We start from the raw sequence: 21,111 nt of genomic DNA on the forward strand, positions 1-21,111 counted from the left end.
ATGACTGTTTATGGGGTGGTGTCCTTACATGATTCTGATACCAGCAGAGCTGATTTCAGTTGGTTATTTAAGACAATTCTGAGAACTTCACCTGTGAGTAGGGAGAAAATGTAGTAAACACAGGAGAGTGCAGCCCAGTGTTCTGACTCGTCTGCTCGCACCGACTTGTCTGACTTCGGCGATTATGCTTCCGTGTCATGTGCTGCACTAGCCCATGAACCCTTCACTTTGCTCTTCAGAGTGAAGATTTCATCCTTCGTGTTAAAAAGGTTTTAAATGGCATCTGTTGTGTTTTGGAGAGAGTGCATTTACAGATGATAATGAGGAGGATGACAGAGAGAGATTCTGGCTTGTGGCAGTTTTTTCCCTGTGTTTTAATAGGAGAGACATGCGTCAGCTCTTTCTCTTAGCCACGTTAGGGAAGTGTAATCACTTTGGACTGTGTGCTAAAATATTCATTCACATTGCCTTTAAAGCAAGTGTTAAATTTGGTCACTTCTCAAATAATCAATTAAGGAAACTTGACTGTAATTAGAGAGATTGAAGAACAATCCTCACAGTGCATTTAAACTCTTCCACGGTATTTACAAGGGGTTTAAAGTTGGCAAGCTGTCAGATCCTTGCTGTGAAATGTTGATGATTTGAAGGGAAATAATTATCCAGGGATGTCCATTTTAAATGAAAATTAAATCATACCTTTACACTTGTACATCTTAAGGAGAGCCATTTCCCCCAGTGTATTCTACGAAGGTGTGGATTTTTTGATTCTTTGAGAAATATAGGTAAGTCAGCTGTGTTGCAGAAATAGAAAGTTCTTCCACGACATAAGTTTAGATATAGTCACTCTCTTTTAAGTGTACCATTACCTCTCATTGCATTTTGAAACCTCAACATAAATATTACCACTTCTACATTCATTTTTATTGTCATTATAACCTGTCAGTTCTTTAACATTTTCTGTTTCTGGTTGCTACTCTTAGACATACCACTGACACTGATGTTTGGTAAAGTCTTTGTACAGCTCCTGTGTGCCCTTCATCCATCGGTGTATTCTCCAGGCCTGGTGGTGGGTAGAAGGTATGGCTATTCGTGCCGGCATGTTCTAGGGGCACCTGGGACATCCTTTGCCCCAAGCCACACTCAGTAAGAGTCAGTGACTTGTGAATGGTCGGGATAGTCTGATTCTCCACTTGAAGTTTATTCTTAATCTTTGTTTAGGTTTCTTCTTGCTAACCTGTGTTAGGGTCAGAACAGTAGTTCTCAACCAGGAGATTTTGCTACCCAGGAGACATTTGGCAGTCTAGACACATTTTTGGTGGTTTCCACAGGGGGCATGTTACTGCTTTTAGTAGGGTCAAGGCCAGGGATGGTTTGAAACATCCTACAGTGCACAGGACAGCCCCACAACAATGAATTATCTGGCCCAAAACATTGATAATAACACTGTTAAAAGCCTTGGATTAGAAGAATCTAAACAAGCCAGATTCTTAACTAAGGCAGAGGATGTTGGCTTATGTTATATAGAATTTTATTCAGCTGGAAAGAATCCTAATGATCTCCTAGTTCAGTTTTTTTTCTTTCTTTTTTTTTTTTTTTAACTGAGAGCTTACAAGGAAGCCTGATATGTGACACAGGTGAAGGTGGTAGACTCCTTAGTTGATAGACAGTGGGAGTGGCAGATTGAGAACACCCATGCCCAGGGGACATAACCTGAAACATACTGGTCTCATACCAACTCCTTATTTCATAGATGAAGAAACTTAGAGCCTTGAGAGTAAAATGATCTGTCTGAAATCTCATAGTAAGTCACTGGCTAGGAGTCCAACTGAAGGACAACTCCCACCCCCACCCCCAGTCCTCCATCCTTTTCACTCTGTAATAAGAACACAGAGGGGAGGACTTCCAGTCAAGATGGAGGCAGAGGTAAAGACACTTCACTTCCTCACACAACTACAGAAAAAATCACAGCTATACCACAAAACAAGTATCACCCAGAACTGTCAGAAAATCGAGCTGTATGGAAGTCCCCAAGAACCAAGGATTTAAAGAAGCCACATTCATCCAGACAGGTAGGAGGGACAAAGACACGGAGACGGGAAGAGATGTGGCGATATAGTGTGGTGCGGAGAGGTAGCAAATGGGCAGTCCCACACGCACAAGTGCTGGGTAAAAACTGAGAGGGATACCTCGGGAGCAAGGGCCAAACCACACAGCCCAGGGTCCAGCGCCAGGAAGATAAATCCCCATAATTTCTGGCTGTAAAATCATTGGGGGTCTGGGTGGCAGAATAAACTGCTGGATTTTCAGGAGACTTCTCTTAAAGGGCCCTCACAGACTTAGGACTTATGCAGACCCACCCGCCCTAGAATTCAGCACCAGGGCAACAGCTGGAAGGGCACCAGTGGCATAAGGGGAGAAAGTGAAGTGGCTGGAAACAGGGTGAGTGCCAGGAGACAACTTCTTCCCAGACGAACCTCCAGATGCCAAGGCAGCAGCATTGCCATCTCTCAGAGCCCTCTCCAACCCAGAGCCACAAAGCGGTGAAACGGGGTGCCCCGCCTGGTGGTTACCTACGGCTCGGCCCCACACAATTTACAGGTGCCTGTTCTACATTAGGTCATGCTACTAAGACAGGGGGTCGAAGTAGCTCTACCTAATACACAGAAACAGACACAGGGAGGCTGCCAGATTGTGGAGACGAAGAAATATGACCCAAATGAAAGAACAGAACAAAACTCCAGAAAAAGAACTAAACAAAGTGGAGATACCAACCTGTCAGATGCAGAGTTCAAAACACTGGTGATCAGGATGCTTAAAGAACTCATTGAGTACGGCAACAGCATGAAAAAGACCCATGCAGAAATGGAGGTTACATTAAGTGAAATAAAGAAAAATCTGCAGGGAACCAACAACAGAGGGGATGAAGCCAAGATTCAAATCAGTGATTTGGAACATAAGGGGGGAAAAAAGCATTCAATCAGAACTTCAAGAAGAAAAGAGAATTAGAAAAATGAGGATAGTATAGGGTGCCTCTGGAGCATCTCCAAACGTACCAACATCTGAATCATAGGGATGCCAGAAGGAGACGAGGAAGAGCAAGAAATTGAAAACTTATTTGAAAAAATAATGAAAGAAAACTTCTCCAATCTGGTGATGGAAATAGACATACAAGTCCAGGAAGCACAGAGAGTCCCAAACAAGTTGGACCCAAAGAGGAACACACCAAGACAAATCATAATCAAAATGCCAAAGGTTAGTGATAAAGAGAGAATCTTAAAAGCAGCAAAAGAAAAGGAATTTCCTTAAGGCTGTCAGCTGATTTCTCAAAAGAAACTCTGCAGGCTAGAAGGGACTGGCAAGAAGTATTCAAAGTGATGAAAAGCAAGGACATTACTGTACCCAGCAAAGCTGTCATTTAGAAGGGAAGGGCAGATAAAGTGCTTCCCAGACAAGGTAAAGCTAAAGGAGTTCATCATCACCAAGCCATTATCACATGAAATGTTGAAGAGACTTATTTAAGAAAAAGAAAATCAAAACTATGAACATTAAAATGGCAGCAAGTTTACAACTATCAACAGCTAAATCTAAAAAACAAGTTAAGCAAACAACTAGAACAGGAACAGAGTCATAGATGAGATCATTTGGAGGGTTATCACTGGGGAAGGGATGGGGGGAAAGGTACAGGGATTAAGAAGCATAAAGGGGAGGTACAAAGTAGACAGGGATGTTAAAAATAGTATAGGAAATGGAGAAGCCAAAAAACTTACATGCACAAACCATGGACATGAACTAAGGGGGGGATTGCTGGAGGAAATGGGGTTACCAGGCAGAGGGAGGCAAAGGAGGAAAAATTGGGGCAATTGTAATAGCATAATTAACAAAATAAATATTTTTTAAAAAACGGGAAAGAGGACTAGCCCTCATGGCTTTGGAGTAGCCATTGTTTCCCCAGGGATTCAGAGAGGCTGAGCTAGTCTAAACCATTTGATACAAGCTCGCCTGGGGTGGGGGGGATCACTTTTTTAGCACTTGTTTTTCTTTAGCTGCCTGATTTAGCTAGCTTTATTGTTGTTGACTTTTGTTAATTTTTCTACCTTAGCATTCTACAGGATGGGGCAAAAGTAGGTTTACAGTTATTTGTATGAAAACTAATACAGTAACTAATAATAACACAAGAATAAACTCTGTGTTTTGCATACTCAAAACTGTGAACCTACCTTTGCCCTACCATGTAGATGCTCAGAGCTTAGCAATCTGGTAATTTTTCAGATGCTGCCCAGAGTGGTGAAGTTGACCTGCTCAGGGTCCCACAGCAGGTTCATGGCTTGCAGAACTGACTAGAATCCAGACTCCTGGACCACAGTCCTCTTTCCACCACACCATGGCGCCAGCTCTCCATGCCTTCACCTTAGAGTGCCACCTGCTGCATCTACAAAGAGAAAAGATGCTCGCACTCCCTCTTTCGAGAGTGTACCAGTTTTGTGTGTGGGAGTGTGTAAAACATCACCAAAGCCTTGGGAGGAATTATAAGATTAGAATTTAACAGTCATTTCTTAAGAACAATTGTCTCCTTTACTCTTTTCCACTTTCCTTGTCTGCCTTAAATCTCTGGTGTAGATGCTTTATATGGTAGTTCAAGAAAAGCAATAATGAAAATGTCGCAGTCTCACCTTACATTTGTTTTGAGCTCGATATTTTGTAAGATACGATTTTTAAATTTTTATTGAGGTGGAACATACAGTAAATACACGCCTCTCAAATATGCAGCCTGATGAATTCTCACACATGTATGTATCTGGGTACCCATCACCCGGATCAAAATATATAACATTACTGTCACCGAGGAGGGTCCCTGGTACCTGCTTAGTCATAACTCCCCTGTCCCCCGAGGTAAACCACTATTCTGACATCTGTCCCTTGAGAGTAGTTTTGCCTGTTTTTCACCTTATAACTGGAATCATGCCTGTTATGCTCCATCCATGTTGTTAAGAGTTGTTTGTTCTTTCTTATAGCTTTGTAGTATTCCCTTTTGTTTGTAGTTATGACACAATTTATTCATCCATTTTCCTGATGATGGACATCTGATTGTTTCCAAACTTTGACAGTTATGAGTAAAAATGCTGTGGATTTTGTTGTACATATTATTTGGTGGACATCTGTTAGGTATATTGCTAGGAATTGAAGCATAAAACTTGTCACACCAAAAAGCATTTTCACGTACTTTATTTCATCTAAGACTCACTATGCCCCCTTGACATAGGTGGGGTAAGTAGTGGTATTTCGGTGTTTTTTTTTTTTTGAGGGAAATTCACTGTAGAAAAGTTAGCTGGCTTGCCCGGAGATACTGAGGGACTAAGAGCTAAGATTATGGCTCTGTTCTCCCACACCAGGTTGCAGAATTTCTTTGCTGCACTATATGGCCCTTGTAGTATGAAATAAGCTGCCGGAGGCCTTAATGAAACTTGAATGTACAAGTATATTGTTTTAGACAAAATACATGGACTTTAATTCTTCCTGATGTTTTTATACATCTGGATTATGGGTAATTTTTTTGGAATCACCTGGTGGTGTTGGAATCAGCCCAAGGAAAGCCTTGTGTTTCTAATTTGGGGATTGGTAAGGGTCTGAGCAGAAGCTGATTGTTACTTTCTAGTTTTATGGAGGTATAGTACTGGAAATTTCTATACAGAGGTTATTGATTCCACTTCTCTGCTTGAGACCAGGATTCTATTTCAGTGTACTTGAAAAGTAATAGTTTATCCATTCCCTGAAGATCTCCGAATAGGAGGGCTCTTTCTTGGTAGCCCCAAGTGAATGACGGTGGTCTGACAGAGCAGGAGTGTGCCATCCAAGTGTCCTTGCTACTTATTTTCTACCTTTTCAGCATCTTGCAGAGGGAAGGAACACAAGAAAAGATGAGCGTTGACTCCTACCCCTTCCTGCTGCCTTCAGAGAATCTGTTGCCTTGATTGAGAAAGCAGGCCAGCCATTGGATTCTCTGCTATAGCTCTTGCCTCCCTGTCACTGTGCAGCCTGGAAGTCACTTGCAGTTAAAACCTCTGATGAGGAGGAATGATGTGTGTAAGAGATCAGCCTTGCCTGGGGCTTTGGGAAGGATAATGGATGGCAGCCCGGCTTTTAGCCATAATTTGCTTCCGCAGAAACGTTAAGCAGATCTGTCAGGAAAATCAGTTGCAGATGTTCAGCGCTTGATGGAAATGGAAGTTTGTTTGCTGCTGTTCCTCTACCTAGGAATCTGGCCTCGTCTCAGAGACGTGCCATTTGTGTTTAATTATATATGCTACAGGCATACCGTGCAGCTAGTCCTGTCTCAACTTAGCCTGGGATTGCAGTGTCAAAGGGGCTTTGCAGGCAGGGGCGGGGGACGGGAACCGGAGCTTTTAGGGCTCTGTGCCAAAAAACATGAGGGATTTTCTAGATTCATCAATAAGTACCTATCATGCATTCGGTTACTAAGGGGTGATAGAAGACGTAGTAGACTGTAGAGCCTTTCGGCCTACAGAGTCTGTGTTTGGAAGGCGCCAGTCATTTGTGGCTTCACAGAGGTTTATGGCAAGACACAGGTCTGCTTTTCATTCTCTTCATCCCTGCTGGATGCTTTTTCCTTTAGCCTGTTGTGTTCCTGACACAGGGAAAACCTTGTGGGGGGTTAATGATTATGAGGAGAAGAATAAAATAAAAATCATTTTAATAGTGATAACAATTTGAGGAATCATAAAGATCACTTTGGGAATCTGGGATAGAGCAGAGTTTAATCTTTAGACATAAACCATATGCAAATACATATGTAGATTTCTTATTTATCTGTATTTGACCCTCAAATACCTGTATTAATAATTAACCAACATAAATAGTGATGCAGAAGCTGCATTGCAGTTCTGTTCCAAACTGGACCCTGTTGCTAGCTTTTTACGTCTCTCATCCCATTGATTCTAGCGCAGAGCACAGTCCACTTCAGAGGCAACAAAGGGCTGCGGGAAGACCCATAAATGCCCTTAGAAAAACACGAGTCCTTTAATCCCTCCGTCAGACTTGGCGGTACTGAATGGTGAGGGGGCTTTGACTGAGGGTTAAAAAGTTCAGGAGAGACAAGTCGGAAACACACCCCCAAGGCCCAGTGCGCCTCCCGAAGGAAGGCACCTCCCTGTTCTGCACGTGCAGCCGCCCCTGTGGCCGCTCTGGGAACTGTGTGTGTGGGATTTTGCCCATGAGGGATGGCAGGGCGTGCGGCCCTTGCTTCCTAAGACTTGCTGCACACAGCCCAGCACTGAAAGGGTGACTCCTTCAAGAGACATATTAGAGTCTGTAAGTTTTAGGCTTCAGAGCCCTCGATTGTATCCATCGTAACATAAAAATAACCGTAATTCTTGCGTTTCTCGTGTTGAGAGCGTGAGAAAAGTGTAACTACATTTTTCCCTCATGGGTGGAGGCAACTGCAGGGGAGCCTGAGCGGCTGCCTGCCCACTGACCCTGTGTGAGCAGGAGGTGCGTGCCCCGCCTCCCACCACTCCCGCAGGCTCAGCTCCGCTACCTTTTTAAGTACTTACGCTGCCAGAAGATCACTTCTCCTGTTAGCATAGAGAAGTGGTTGATAAAACCCAGCCCTTAGATGCGGTTACCACAGGCCTTGAAGAAAAAGAGTCCCCACTGCTGTCTCTCGGAGGGACAGGAGGAAAGCAGGAGTGTTCAGATAGTTTTCAAGGGCACTCATTGCCCTTTGAAAGTCTGAGTTCCATTCCTGGATCCTTGCAAACGGCTGTTCAGGCCCTGCTCTGCCGTGTGTCTGCCCTTAGAAGCTCCAGGGCTGCTGAACAGAAGGGCACACTAGAAGTCTTCTCATCCACCTGTTTTCAAACAGTCTCTAATGCAGATGGAAGGGTTTCCAGAAAAGGAATTGAACAACCTGCCAAACTCGCCCATCTTTTTGTTTTACTTCATTTACAAATTCTTCCTTTTACTCCTTTTGTTCGCAGTGGAGTTGAAGAACAGCTGATTATAATCTTTTAAGTTCTGACCCTTCATTCTCATGATCCCTCAGAAGAGACCAAGGCATACTGGTTTGGGGAGTGTGGTTCTTTCCTTAACCCGAGCGACCCCACATTATTTCCTGCGGGAGCACAACTGGCAACATCGGGCATCATCAGTGCCTGGCGCGGGACCCGCCACATGGTCACTGCCTTGGCGAGCCGTGTCATTTTCCCCCTCTTGTCGAGATCTTTCTCTGTGACTAGTCAGTGTGCACTGTTCAACCCCAGAACTAGTCCTTTCATCCAGAGACAAGTGAAGGAGCAGCTGTCAGGAGGATGTTTGTTGAGGGCCATTTGTCGCAAGTCTGTCTGTGACAGGGCCAGCAGTTTGTTTCTTCATCTGCAGAGGGGAACATGTCATTCAGCATCATGACCAACTTTATATTCACAGTTTCTGGCCCCCAAAGAAAACCGAAGTGAAGACACGGCAGCCGTACTTGAAGAAGGTGGTGATGTGGATGATTTAGTAAGTACTTTTAACATGCACAAGGTGTTCCAGTGATGGAAGTTGTCTGAGCTGTAGATGTAGCACAAAGGCTGCTTATAGACTTGTTTATTTTTTTCAGAGTTTATTATTTTTTAGAGGGGGGGGAGTAAAGGAGAGAAGCATCGATGTGCAAGAGAAACATCGATCAGTTGCCCCTCACACACCCCCAGTCGGGGACCTGGTCTGCAACCCAGGCATGTGCCGTGAGTGGGAATTGAACTGGCAGCCTTTCAGTTTGCAGGCCGACGCTCAATCCACTGAGCCACAGCAGCCAGGGCTAGACTTGTTTCTTCTCTGTTTAATTTCTACTACACCAGGAGCTCTCTACACTACTATTGGTTGCATTGTCAGTTTAATCAGGTAGGTAATTTCATAATGGAAATCTCTGCACTCAGTGGTTTTAGTTATTGTTCATTCAGTTTTATCCTCTTTGAAGGATTAAAAAGAGCTGCAGAGGCTATTCCTATAGGAGCAAAATGTCATAATTTACTGAAATTGCTCTCGACCAAAGTAGGCAATACAACATGCAGTTTGTGTGGGTTGACAAGTAAAAAAACAGCCTTTAAAAGCCTAATTCTTAAATGTTCTCACGTAACTTAATGTAAACAAAATAGGCTGGTCACCATTTGGGGGTTTCTGGACCTCTTCGCACTGTATCTGGCTGCCTGGGGGGCTGTGTGAAAAGTGTTGGTCTTTGTATCCATCTTTCATGGGTGGGAACTTTCTGCCTTGAAGCCTCACATGACAGCTGTCCAGTAAAAACTTTCAGCTTTCTGTGGAGAAGTTCTTAGTGCTGCACGAGGAGCTGCTTGCTGTTTAACTCCTGAGCTAGTCAGCGGTGGGTGACTGTGCAAATCTGTGCATGCTACCACTGGAGAGGGCCGTTGTCACTGAACTCTCTCACTGGAGCTTCAGTGGTCTGCAGCTGGCCTGCTTCCTTTCTAAATGTGCTGTTCCTGTTTACAGCTGGACTTGATATAGGTCCTGGATGTGTGGGGAGTCTACAGGAGTCGCCATCGCCGCCCTGCTGGGACTTCTACACAGAGCAACCTGGAGGCAGCCATTCAAGGGGACCGGAAGCTCTGGAGATAGTCTCTGCAGGTCTCACGGAAGGGCATCTCCTGATTCTTTGTGGAATGAATATGTACACATATAAGAGATACTTAGACCCCAAACAAGTTTATAAAGAGTCGTTGTTTTCAGATCGATGTCTTATTTCTCTTGTGGTCTTACTGATCTCCTTATGTAATACCCATGCTTTGAAGTTTCTGGAAAATGAATTTCCTCCTGGACTGGTGTCTTGGTGAGGACTGCAGCCCTCGTGAAGCTCTCACCCAAAACCACGGCGTGGTCGTCGGTGAGTTTCTCAGTCCTCCCCCGGAGGCGCGGTCCCTTATCCAAGCCTGCCACAGCAGTCAGGACTCATGCTGCTCAAATGATGCCATTTGTCACCTCCCAACGGAACACTGGGTTTGGAAAATCATGGGTCAGGTCTGGCCCATTTCTCCTTTTATCGAAGCCTTTTAGTCCCACATCACTTGAGAGAGGGAGGGAGGGAGAGGTGGTTGTCCTTAAGCAGGTGGGTGGGGGAGCACAGTTGCCCTGCGTACCCATTTGAAGTAGTGAGTTGTGGTGTCCTCGTGAAGAAAAGACATTCTTTTGGCTCATTCTTTTGGTTCTTTTTTTAACCCGAGTGAACCCACATTATTAGTGAACCCCCAAGAAAACTAAAACAGAACTTCACCACAGCAGTTAGGATTTATCATTTTATTACCCTGCTTGCAGGTCTCACCAAGAGAAAGTTTAGTTGTGTTAAAACGCCTCTTCCTTAATTTCCCAGGTCTTTTCCATCTCTACCTGTCTCCTTTTTACTCTCTGGATGATGTTTCCTTTCCTAAAATTAAGACAACAGCAAAACCCTTATTTTTTTCCTGACCTCACTTCTCCCCCAAGGTCTAACTCCTCCTTCCTTGGTGTCACAAACTTGGTGGAGCCCACTCCCCCATATCCTCAGCACCCCCTAAGTGGTCATCAGTTCACTTCATGTTGCAAACATTGAAGGCATTAATGACGCGCTCCTCCTGTGGATCACTGCCCATTCTGCAGTGCCGAGAATGAGAGACCGTCCGTGCACTGCTTGCCAATGGGTCTCCGCGACAGAACGCCTGTCGGTCAGCTGGGGGCTGAGAGGGGTGGTTTGCTCGGGCCTTTTGGGCTCCCCGGCACTGCCCACACTGAGCCAGCCTTGACCACATGTGCCCACGTAAAGCATCTCCACGGCGGATGCCCTGTCTTACTGCAGGTCGGATCACTCAAGCCTAGGGGATGTTTGTGACTTGGATAAAACCTAGACATTTCATAGAATCAAGAGGGAAATCTTTCTTCTTAAAAATTCTGCATTACTCTCACCAGGTCCTCTTGAGTTGTGGCCTCAGAAGCAGCCCTTGTCTTTGGCAGTTTGGGAAACTCCCCCTTGGAAACAGTCCTGTCAAACCAGGAAACCAGGAAAAGTTTGAATCAAGTTGGTCCTTTAGATCTGATAGTTTTCGATTTATGTTGTGGGTAGTGGGTTATTTTTGCTTCTCTAACCCTGTTTTTACCTAATTATCTGAACACCTGAAGGAAGAAATGAGTTTAACAGTCTGGGGAGAGAAAGGACTAAATGAGCCGTGTAATTTCTGAATCCGTTTCATGTAGGCGCTGTGTATGTGCTGTGCAGCCTTGGTCCGAGCATTCTGTTCTGAGTAGGGGCATCATGTCTGGGGTGAACACCCCGAGGTCTCATTGCCCAGGAATGAGATTTGCAGATCTGTAGACCTGTTGGGCACTCGCTAGTCCTCGGAGCCCGTTGGTCCCGCTAATGACGGGCTCATACGTGCGTGAATTGGAAGTCACTGACTATTGTCTCTGTCACCTTCGGGCTTCTGTGTCACTAGGAGACCATTTATTGATTTATAGAGTGGGTGGAGATAAAGAAGGGGTATTCACCCCCCACATCATAACCTACCTGCCCCCTGAGGGTATGTGCTGCCCCTTTGTTAAGAACCACTATTTTAAATGTTGAAGTTTTGCCAATTTAATTTACATAGAAAATGTATAGTATTGGAAAATTTTGAGATAGGCAGTTTTTACCCAGTCATGGATAGTTTTGAAAATAAATGGACATATCTGTACTTCTGTTTTGAATATGTACTGTGCTATGACTGGCTTTACAGCCGATTTTGATTCAGGCACATACCTGTTTGGTCCAGTACATCCCATTGGCCTCATTTTGCGTTGTCCCCTCTCCCCCAGGTAGTCTAGGTTCAGAGCACAATCTGGTCGCTCATTTGGAGTAGATGCCGTGAGGGCTGCACTGTGGGAAGGGAGCAAACACACGTCAGCCCAGATCCTGGATGCTGCTGCTTGCTGTGTGGCCTTTGTCAAGGTACCGAGCCGATTACCTGCTTCTCAGGCTAGTAAGGAAGATCGTGCCCAGAGAAGTACTTTATAAAGTAAAATACTTCACACAAATAAAGAATTGTGGTATTACATTGTGAAAACTCAAACTAGAAGGCATGGGCAGAACTTTTTAATAGGTCTGCCTTCTATCTCTATTTTCGTTAGAACTATTCCAGTGCTAGCTTTTATAATCATCTATTGCAATTAGACTTAGGTTTTCTCATCTAGTTATTACGTGAAAATTAGAGACTATGGTCAAGGTGGGGGTTAGAACCCAGGATGGGGGGGGGTAGGTTTTGATAAGGTGACCACATGTTCCAGTTTAGTTGAGGATCATCGCCCTGGCATAATTAATAGTGCCCCTTTCACTCTCAAGTGTCCTGATGCAGACTATAGATTATATGGTCCCCCTAGGTTTTGATCGTAGTAAGTTAGTATCAAAACCAGGGCCCAAGGAATGGCCATATTCTGCCTTGCCAACCACCCATCTCCCATCAACTCCATGCTCTGCTGGAGCTTAAATGCACAGGAGCAAATAGCCAAATGGAAGTCAGCATCGGACAGCTGGGTTGTAGCTCCTGGCTTAGGTTTGCATTCGGCCTCCTGCATCCAGATCTTGCCACCAACTGGCTGCCCAGCCTGGGACAGAGCCAGAGCATCTTGCTGGCCTGCTCAGAAATAGTGGGCCTGGCTTCCTTCCTTGGATGGCAGCAGGGAGCAGGCAGTAGAAATGCAGTTTAAGTTTAACATACGTATACCCTGTTAGGGGAGTTGATGACCCCTAATAACGATGGCCCAGGCACCAGTCACATTTAACTCCTCATCCCTGTAATGAGCAGGGGGATATTAGGATGGTGGTGGGAGAAAAGGCTTCCTCCTCCCCCACGCACTCACCCCCATAAAGGGCAGGCCATAGAATCCGGAGCTGATAATCTGTTCAGATAGTGTTGGCTTTCTGGGGTCATTCTGGAAAGGAAGGAATTGCCCTTTCCTCCACCTGAACATAACCCCAGGCCAGACTTTTCTTTAGAAGCATGAGGCATAGTGCTTCAAAGCATCACCTGGGTGTTAGATACTCCCAGGTTTGTTCATTCTTATGTCAGCTGCAGTTAGCAGCTCTGTGGCCTTAGTAAGTACCTTCACCTCTGCAAGCAACAGAATAATGAAATCGCTTGCATTTCATCTTTGGGCAAGATGGCCTGGGGAAAGACAGGACTTTCTCAATCAAATAACCTTTGGGCAGAAATTTGTCGCATGTCTAACCCTAGCAGCAAGAGAGGCTGGGGTCCACATTATTTTAGTTATCCTGGTTGAGACAGTTCAGAGAGATGAGGGGAAGTACGGATTTGTGGTTAGCCAACCGACAGTTTTGTCATCCAGTTGCTTTACTTACTAGCCACATAAACTCGGAGGAGTTGCCTTACCCATCTCAACTTTTGTTTTACTGTATATAGGGCAGTTGGTGGGTTTGTTTTATATTCCAAATCGGTCCACTGAAGTAACACTCCATACAGAGGAAGCCAGTAAACTTCAGTACCTCCAGCCCTCCTATTCACCTGTCCCCCTACATCCTGTATCGTAGCCAGAGATCATGCAGAAATCTCTGGATGGAGCTGGGACAATTCCTGTCATCTGTCTAATGGCCTCTAGGATCTGCATACTCAGGGCCCCTCCCAGGGCAGAACTTAGGTGAGGGCTTTGAGGAGGCACAGAAGCTCGTTCCACCATGACCGCTGGCCCCAGGCGGGTAACTGTGAGAGCTGAAGGGGCGCGGAGGAAGGAGGACAGACACAGAATTTCAGTTCTGTAATGTGGGCTTCTGTCACCTAGAGAGTCTGCGCCATTGGCGATTCCACACTCCTTTCCCATCCCGCTGCTGCTACGAGCCTGCTTTTTCACTGCACCGAATGTCATGAGTAAGAGCCCCGCTCACACTCAGACTGCCTACGTTTCACATCCTGCCTCTACCATTTTCTAGCTGTGTGACCAAGGCCAAGTTACTCACCCACTCGTGACCTTGGTTTCTACTACCATCAAACAGGGCTGATGTGGAGAGTACCTAGCTTCCAGGGTTCTCAGGGTGAATGAGGGTGACCCACTTCAAATGCTTGGCACATGATAAGTGCACAGTAAATACTTCCCATTATTATCCACCTCTCCAGTTTTCTGTTTCTTCTTCTACACCAGCATCTGTCTGGCTTTGAGATGCCTTTCCCTGCCTTCTCCAAATGCACACTGCTAGCCCTATGTGGATTAGCTGATGGGTAACAGCTTTCAGAGCGACAGCTCCATCTCTGCTGTACCTTTCTCTGTGATCCAGGTGCATCGCTCCAAAAGGCGTGTTGTCTCCTGCACACTGGATAGCTGCCTCTTAGTGGATGTTAGAGCAGATGAGGAATGGGAAACTCTTAAGAGAAAACTCCAGGCAACTTGAGTGCTGGACGGCAGAAATGGGTTTGCACGTGCGTGTACACTCCTGTGTGTTTCAAGCCTTGGGACTTAGCAGGTTAGTCCCACAGCAATGTGTCACCTCACCTGGTTCCTTGTTTAATGATTTCCCTCCCCTTTTTCCAGTCCCCTGGGCCCTAGATCCTCCACCAGCATCAGGCCTAGATGCCTTTTCTGGGCTACTTCAAGTAGTGTCCTCATAGAAGTAAGCACCACTCGTCAGCTGCCATGCGACCAGTGGCAAGGAGCGGCAGGGGAGTGCACAGTTCTTGTGAATAGTCTGAGCCAAGAGCACACTCGCAGTTTCAGGACTGAAGGCCAGGGTGTGTGTGAGTGGTGGTAAAGGGGCAAAAGCAGCTCTGGACTTTACAGGCATAATATATGGGCACACACAGACTCAAACCCTGTAGCACATCCAGGGCGGGGCAAAAGTAGGGTTACAGTTGTGAGTGCAAAACAGTTTATTCTTGCATTATCGTTTATTAATCATTGCATTATTTTCCACATGAACAACTGTAACCTACTCTGCCCCACCCTGTACATTCACTCATCATGCACACCAGGCGTACTCCTGTGGCCCAGGATGCACACGCAGGGACACGTTCCCTTGCTGGGCCACTGAATTCGTTTCTGGGGGCATCTTTTCATAAGGAACCAGTCGTACAGGATTAGGAGCCCACCTTACCCCAGTAAGACCTCATCTTAAGGGGTAAGATCAGCAGTGACCCTATTTCCAGATAAGCTCACATTCTGCAGTACTGCGAGTAGACTTCAACATAGCTTTTGTGCGGGGACAATTCAGCCCGTAACAGCCGCTGAGACTGGTTGTCATGTCTGCAGAGAAGAAATGTGTGAAGTTAGAAGAGAGCGGTGTTACAGAGAGGAGGTGGGTTGGGTTGGACACGAACACACAGACCCATGAGCAGGCCTTTGGGGAGTGTGTGTTTATGCCTGTCATACCTAGAACACCTGAACTATGGAAAGGACTCAATAATTTTAGCTCCCTTTTTTCTCTAAGTATGAAAAAAAGTGTGTGTGTGTGTGTGTTGGAGAGGTTTTCACTCAGTGGGGAGATAACGCACATTTGTGCGTCTTGTGTGAGGGGAAAGCGTCAGACCGCTGCCTTGTGCGGAAAGAGTCTGTCTCTGCATCTATTGAGCATATGGATATGAAACAAACTGCAAGTTGTTCCATAAGTGTAGCTGTTACTGGTACGTATGTGTCTTTGTGTCCTATCCACGAATCCTCACGTTGTGCGGAAAGAGACCACGTGGTCATTGTCCAGTCCCAGGCCCGTGGCCCCATCCCTGTATGTTCATCCCTACGGGCATTCTGTGGGGCACAGGGACCTTCTCCCACACCAAGGCTGGCTAGAAGGGGCCTCTGGATGTTCCCGCTGCCCCATAAGCAGGTCCATATGCCTGCCCGTTGCCTGACAAGTGTCCCAGGTTTCTTGTCTATAAAATTCAAGCTCGTAAACGTACATTGAGCACCTGCTGTGTCCGAAACACTGCTGGGCACTGCAGATCAGAGTGGAAGAACATTGTTAGTCCGCCAGAAGTTCACCAATAGCCCGAATCCCTGAAGTAAGAAAGGCTGTAACGGGCCCAAGTACAGCTTCGGGGCACTGAAGAAGAGATTAATTTCAGTCTTGGTAACCAGGGACGCTTTCTGGGGCCGGTGGCATTTAAGATGTACCATGAATGGAACAAGAATCTAATAATAGAGAGCGAGGCAAGGGTGTTCAAATAGAGGACACAGCAGAGTTCAGGCCAAGGCCAGGAAAGGGTAAGTGGTCTGGTGTGTCCGGAGGTGAGCTGCTTGATGGAAAACGGTGATCGGACTGCAAAAATAGGTCAGGGCAATTATTGTGGGAAAACCCGGTTTCTCGTTTTGAAGAGATTCAGTCGGATGGGCAGCAAGGTTATTTTGGCAGCAGTGCACAGAGGATGGAGAGGATGCAGGGAGAGCTCGCAGCTGTTGCAGTAGCCTCAGAGAGAGTGAGGGTCCAAACCAGGCCGCCCCCAGCCACCAAGGGACTGGAGTGGGGGATGGCCCAGTGCTTGATCCTATGGAGTGCCGTTCTGTGCTGGGGAATCTGTCCTTCCTCTCCCCCTTGGGTCTTGAGATTCCTAGGAAACTGGGGCCGATGTCAAGGGCATGTGCTCATGTACCTGCTTGTAAGGCTAGGTTAGTTTGTCACCTCAGTCTCTCCCCTCTCCTCTCACAGCAAGCCACCTGGCTGCTGCTGCTCCACCTTGAAACACCCATCCCTGTACCTCCTGCCTCAGCCACTCCCTCTCTGGCCCTTTCTGGGAAAGGGTTTATAGGCTGCCACCTCCTGTTCTCTGCAGCCTCCCGCAGAGCTCTTGTCTGTTGCCTTTGTCTGTTCCCCACCAGCAGGAAACCCCTGGGAGCAAAGTCACTGCAGGGCTGCACGTGAGCTGGCCCTGCCTTCCAGCACTCTGCAACTCTGTCCTGTCTCCTGGGACCCACACCTAGTGAGAAGTGGGGTGAGAATCACAGCCCCCGGGGTAGTGGGGAGGGCATAGGACTAGGAGGTGGGCGCCTGGCTCGGGCTACCAGCACGAATCTGCAGTCTCTGTTGACCTCCATTTTCTGGTTTGTAAATGCACAAAAAGGATGGAGGACGTCCCCCTCCACACATACACACTTGAACTGGAGCAGCAACTTCTCTCGTTTTCCTTATTGGGGGTGCATGTGAGGTATTTGATCACAGGGCTCTACAACTTTAAAAAGGTGAAAAGCATTGGATTGAGTATATGAAGGCTTCAAGGGCACTTCAAGTCTTCCTCATCTATTTTCACTCACTTTTTCCACAAATATTTTTTGGGTACTTACCATGTGCTGGGCGCTGTTCTGGGTCCATCAATAAAAGAGACAAACAGCCAAGACCCTGAGGACATCCAGCATTGCCAGGGAGCCCTCATGGAAGTCTCCCCTGTTAAAATGCAAAGCTCTCACCACATGGAATTGTCCTGATCGCCACCACATTCCCACACAATAGGAAGTCAAGAAAATCTCCAAGTGGGCATGCAACAGAAACGGACATGGGGACATGGAATTTCTCCTTCCAATCCCACAGTGAATTTGTAGGGAAGGCAGAACTTGAACACTTAAGTCATCTCTTGGTGTGACTCTTGAGTGTCCAATGAGGAAGACTCTGATTTCCTGCCCACCCTCTTCTCTCCTAGCTGATTTGTTCAGTACTCACTCAGCCTGAGTCCCACTCCCAGCTCTTGTCTCCGAGCCATCTCCTTTACACTTCATGGTGCCAAAAAGCAACCGAGTCTGTATATGGGTTCATTCAAAGTCATGCTCAATTCTAGGACATCTTTATTCCTGAGAGCGTGAGAGTCTCCCATGACAAGTCATCTAGAGAAAGAATATGGTGAAATGATGCTACTTTCAGTTAGGAGTGGCCTTGAGAAAAGAGGGGCTGATCTTAGGTATTGGTGCAGAAGTCCATTTCTAGGAGGTCCCAAAGACTCCAAAGTTCCCCCGCTTTGTTCACTGGTTCCTGTTCTGAAGTGCACCTATCTTGTTTCCATAGCTCAAGGCTTCGGTTCTCTATAAAATAAAGTCACTACTAATAAATATAGCACAAAGTTTAAACTCTTTCTACCAGCTATTGATACCTTCATGTGAATGTTGGAACCAGAGGAGGTTTTGTACTGGGGTGGTAGAAGGGGGACAGAGCTGTGGAAGAAGTGATGGAGAAACAGACGCAGGATTTCTGTAAACCCAAGGCCAACTGGCTGGCTTTCCAGGCTGTGAGGGCACAAAGAGTTACCTACTGTGGCGCCACTCAAGTAAAAAGCCCACCTTGGATCTTACACCGATATTCCAGGACTGTGGGCTGCACTCAAAAAGACAGAAATGTGGTGTCTCTGTTTTCCCTGAGCTGATGGGAGCTTTTTCTCAGAGTTTGAGACTTCCTTTTCCTCTGGGTTCTGACGTAGAGATGAACACACCCTTATCAGACACGTGGGGAGCAAAGTAGCCTTATTCATGACCGGGAAAGCACCAACATCCCCCAAATGCAGGGCTTCTGGTACACAGGCTGAAGAGCTTCACACACACACCTGGTGAGACAGAGAGTGATGAGCACATGGCGTGCAGGTGTAGTGGGGAATTCACTGAGCCTTAGTGTGAGCTTCCCAGGAAGGAGACTGCCGGAAGCCTAAAGGAGAAGACGGCGATGATACCGACCCAGGAGGACCCTGCTCTCTCTCCCTGGTGTCCGTCTCTCTAGGATCCACCACAAAAGATGGGCTGGAAGATGCTCCGATTAATTGCTTTCCTGCCCGGAGATGGCACCTCCATCGCCAGTCAAAGTTTTAATTAATCATGCCAGCAGATGGGCTGTCATGGGCCCCAGCAGCCAGGGTAATGAACTCATTTATTATCAGGCTCTGTCAGTGGGAGGTCGCCTAGGCTTCTGGGAAAAGAAGAGAGGCTTCTGACACCAGAGCCCAGGATACGTGCAGTTTGGGGGAAATCTCTGGAAATGCTTTGATTTCAGACTGTCCACTGGCTTTTCAGAAGAGAATAAAGATGTAGCATGGAAGGGGACTGTGACTCAGTCCAGAGCCTTGATAGCGTGGTGCTTTAAATGGTGCTAGAGATTGGCCTGGCCCTCTGGTACCCACTGCACCCACCTGACCTGGGAAGTCAGGGGGACACAGGGTAGCCCTGGCAGGCATTCTTAAGCAGGGACATGACAGGATACTGTGACATACTGGTTCTCAGAGGTCCAAGGTCATGCCCTATGGGTAAATTCCTGAATTTTATGCCCTGGGTTGTCTCATTCATTCTCCCTAGTTATGAGCGACAAGAATTTAATAAATGTTGAATTAATGGGAGAATGGATAAGTAAATATTAAGTATGGCGTGCTGAGCATAGAAGCCACCACTATGAAAAAACCCAGCTTTTATTGAGCCCAATTCAGGTCTGAGGTTCTAAGCAGCACCTGATACAAGAGCCTGGATCTTATCATAGACCCAGTTCTTGCTTTGGGGCATTGCAGTGTACCTGTGTCAGGACTGGGAAAGACGGAACTTGTAACAAGTGTGACCATTCACGTACAAGAAGTCAGGGAATGGTCACAGAGTGTCATGGACAGAAAGGACAGTAAGCACACCTGGTCTGTTCCCTCCTTGGCGGAGAAGGCTGAGGGCCAGCAGAGTGGAGGGCTTGCCTAAGGTCATTCAGCTAGTTGGCGGAACAGGTGGGCCTGGAACTCAATTCTCCTGACTTCTACACCCTATTTCATTGTTTTCTGGCCCCCTGAAGTCCCTTTCACAGCCTGCTCATCTGAGTCCCTCAAAACAGCCTGCCCTGTGCCCAGTTGACCTGAGCCCCCTGCTGTGTCTAACCTGCCCTTTGAGTTGGCATTTGTGTTTCATGCACGGAGCAGAATCCCTATTTTTCTCCTTCCGCAGTTTGTGTCGGGGAGAACACTTTGCTGTAGCCTGGACTCCGAGGACATACGTGGCTGGTCATGGGACCCTGCCTGCTGCCCTCCAGGGGCCTCCTCTGTGAAAAGGGTCTGGGTGTCTCACACCTCCCTCTCTGTTTGATCCAACAGGGAAAATGGACTGTTGGATTGGGCCTGTTCACTGGTGTGGAAAAGGGAGGACATGCCCTTAGTCCCTATTATGAAATCAGAAACTGTCCAAGAGGAAGGCTTTGCCCTTGAATGGTACAGTGCAGTCAGCTGCTAAAGCCTCGGTTTGTACTTCTGTAAGAATGAAAGAAATCACTTACACAGCACTAGTTGTGCCAGATCCTGATATAAAGCAGAGGGACTTTAAGTAAATATTTCAAGTTCACACAAAAAGTGGGGAGTGAATACCAGATTTTGATTTAGGTTAGTCCGGCTTCCGAATCTGTGCCCTTAGCCACCTTATTACGTGGTTTCCTCAGGAAGGCAGCTCAGGGAGGCAGGGTCGATCTTTCCCTAACTTCTGGCAAAGAGAAATGGGCCCCTGGGCTTTTGAAGGTTGGCCCCCTCAGAAGTACATGCACCCACTGAAACTATCATTGGAGAAGTGCACGAACGCTCAGCATTTCAAAGGCTCTTTAAAACTGGAAAGAGGCTTAGAGGCTGCAGATTCTTTCTCCAGGGAGGATGCCAGGATCTGCCCTGGCACAGAGGCTTTGGAGAAGAGAGTGGCTGTGTGTGTGGCTAAAGGACTGGACCCCTGGAGCTGGGCAGGTGTTGCAAGGTGCAGGTAAGAGAACATAAAGCAGTAACGCTGCTGGCCTTAGGAAGCACACAGCCTGCCTCTGCGTGTAGCCTGTCCTGTAGAGACATGCGCACAGAGAGACAGGTCTCCACAATTCAAAACAATGGCACTCGTGTGATGATAAATGGAAACGTGAATCTTCTTTAGTGCCAGGGAGCGGTAGGGAGTGGTGAGGACTGTGGCCAGCTGTAGCATGTGCCCCCTCTGGAAGGGACAGCTGCCACTCAGTGGTACCCATGTGCGAATACGGACTGTTATCAGATTTTTTTTCAAATGTTTAAGAGAGACTATACATGTAGATTTTTATGTGAAATAGCCTATTTTAATGTGGGCTCAAAAGTTTGAAATTTTAAATTCACTGGCTGCCCCTGAACTGTGGCTTGAGGAACCCTCTGTGGAGGGTGGTGTCCCGTG

The 21,111-nt window shown here is 46.7% G+C and overlaps 1 protein-coding gene across 3 annotated transcripts in view; it reads left to right on the forward strand.

The window, feature by feature from the left end:
• XRCC5 (X-ray repair cross complementing 5) overlaps positions 1-9,741 on the forward strand; it is a 95,280-nt gene extending 85,539 nt beyond the window's left edge. For 2 of the 3 annotated variants that reach the window (XM_024563847.4, XM_053919060.2), the window contains 2 exons: positions 8,440-8,514; positions 9,502-9,741. In XM_024563847.4, the coding sequence (XP_024419615.2) occupies positions 8,440-8,514; positions 9,502-9,516 (90 nt within the window). In that variant the 3' untranslated portion in view covers positions 9,517-9,741. Of the gene's footprint in view, positions 1-4,269; positions 5,069-8,439; positions 8,515-9,501 lie in introns of those variants that run through there. The other variant, XM_053919059.2, reaches the window with a different exon arrangement.
• Positions 9,742-21,111: the final 11,370 nt, after the last annotated feature.

Source organism: Desmodus rotundus, chromosome 2 (assembly GCF_022682495.2).
Source record: "Desmodus rotundus isolate HL8 chromosome 2, HLdesRot8A.1, whole genome shotgun sequence".
NCBI classification, from domain to species: domain Eukaryota; kingdom Metazoa; phylum Chordata; class Mammalia; order Chiroptera; family Phyllostomidae; genus Desmodus; species Desmodus rotundus.